The sequence below is a fragment of the Austrofundulus limnaeus genome, unplaced genomic scaffold (genome assembly GCF_001266775.1).
Source record: "Austrofundulus limnaeus strain Quisiro unplaced genomic scaffold, Austrofundulus_limnaeus-1.0 Scaffold127, whole genome shotgun sequence".
In the NCBI taxonomy this organism is placed as follows: Eukaryota; Metazoa; Chordata; class Actinopteri; order Cyprinodontiformes; family Rivulidae; genus Austrofundulus; species Austrofundulus limnaeus.
The window spans coordinates 94,439-96,121 of NW_013952529.1; the positions used below are offsets into that span (position 1 = coordinate 94,439).

The 1,683-nt window shown below is 41.5% G+C and overlaps 1 protein-coding gene across 1 annotated transcript in view; it reads left to right on the plus strand.

Moving 5' to 3' along the window:
* Positions 1-332: 332 nt before the first annotated feature.
* The window catches only part of uqcc1 (ubiquinol-cytochrome c reductase complex assembly factor 1), a gene marked incomplete in the record, with an annotated part of 9,906 nt that continues 8,555 nt past the window's right edge, over positions 333-1,683 (plus strand). The window contains 1 exon segment of the mRNA XM_014015296.1: positions 333-556. Coding sequence (XP_013870750.1) covers positions 482-556 — 75 coding nt within the window.

The window sequence follows — 1,683 nt, forward strand, 5'->3', positions numbered from 1 at the left end:
TAATAATAATGTACTGAAACATGGACGTCAACAATCAGGATCTTTGACATGAAGAGAAAATTAAAACCTTCACATAAAAATACCTGAGGATAAAACTTTTGCACTGAAGATTTAAAAGAAAATAATCCATGGTACTTCAGGAGCTTCATATTTCTCATTTGTTTAAAATGTTTTAAAAGTGTGCAAAACATTTTTAATTAAATTACAAACTGATTTAGTTTAATCCTGTTTATTATAACGTTATTTTAATTATTATATTAAAACGTTAATGCGCGTGAACTCTTCAGTGACGTCATTTTTGAAGCCCCCGGAACCTTTCTTCGCTCCGTGGTGTTCTGACCGGACGGAACTCGCCGCCGGACAGATCCCGTTGACATTGCTGGGACAGGTGTTACCAAACAAACCCGAAGCTCTCAGCCGCGGTGAAGACGCAGCCCGTCCCTGCTCTCCTCGGTCCTCACACCGGGACTTTGGAGCAGACATGTACCGGTGGCCGCTGCAGGTCGCCGCCAGGAGCGTCGCGAGAGCGGCGGGAAGCAGGACTGCACGCGCCAAGGTAGCTGCTAGCTAACAGTTAGCCCGTGTTGTAGCTCTGCAGACTTTCTGAAAGTCGTTCAGATGTTTTCTGTTTTTATTCAGTCTCAGTCCTTGTTGCTCATTTCCTGAGGAAAGTTTTAGTTTATCTGTTTGTGAAGCAGTTAAAATCTGACCTCTGAGTCTTTAAACTGAACCTGATTAAATCAACTCTGATTTGATTTGATTTGATTTGATTTGATTTCTCATCTTTTTGTTGCATTTTGCTTTTATTTTGATTGATGGTCATTTAAAACATCTCTAAAATAAGTCAGTTTTAAATATTTGTCATGTAAAACTAAAGTTTCTTGGTTTTTTTTCTTGTTCAGTTTTATGAAAAGTGATGCTCGATGTTAGATTTTATGTAAAAAAAAGTTTTTCTGTATTTTAAATTTGTTTAATTAGTTTTAAAAACAGCAGCACGGTGGCTGAGTGGTTAGCACTTCTGCCTCACAGTAAGGAGGACCTGGGTTGGATCCCTGCTTTTTGTGTGGTTTCCTCTCACAGATCAAACACCTGGTTCTGGTTACAGGTGTGGTCCTGCCTTTAGAACTACACCTGTAGTTAACTGGACCTGTGACCTCAGTGACTCAGTAAAGATTCATTCAGGTTCTTGTTTCTGTCCAGGTGTTGGATCAGGAACCTTTCCTGGGAGCTTCAGCACCGCTTCAACGTCCTGGAACCAGCTGTTTGACACAGAGTCGTACTCTGTACACCAACACACAGGTAACAACACACAGGAGACAACACACAGGTGACAACACACAGGTAACAACACACAGGTAACAACACACAGGAAACAACACACAGGAAACAACACACAGGAAACAACACACAGGAAACACATCACACCAACACACAGGTAACAACACACAGGTAACAACACACAGGAAACAACACACAGGAAACAACACACAGGTAACACATCACACCAACACACAGGTAACAACACACAGGTAACAACACACAGGAAACAACACACAGGAAACAACACACAGGTAACACATCACACCAACACACAGGTAACACATCACAGGTAACAACACACAGGAAACAACACACAGGAAACAACACACAGGAAACAACACACAGGTAACACATCACACCAAC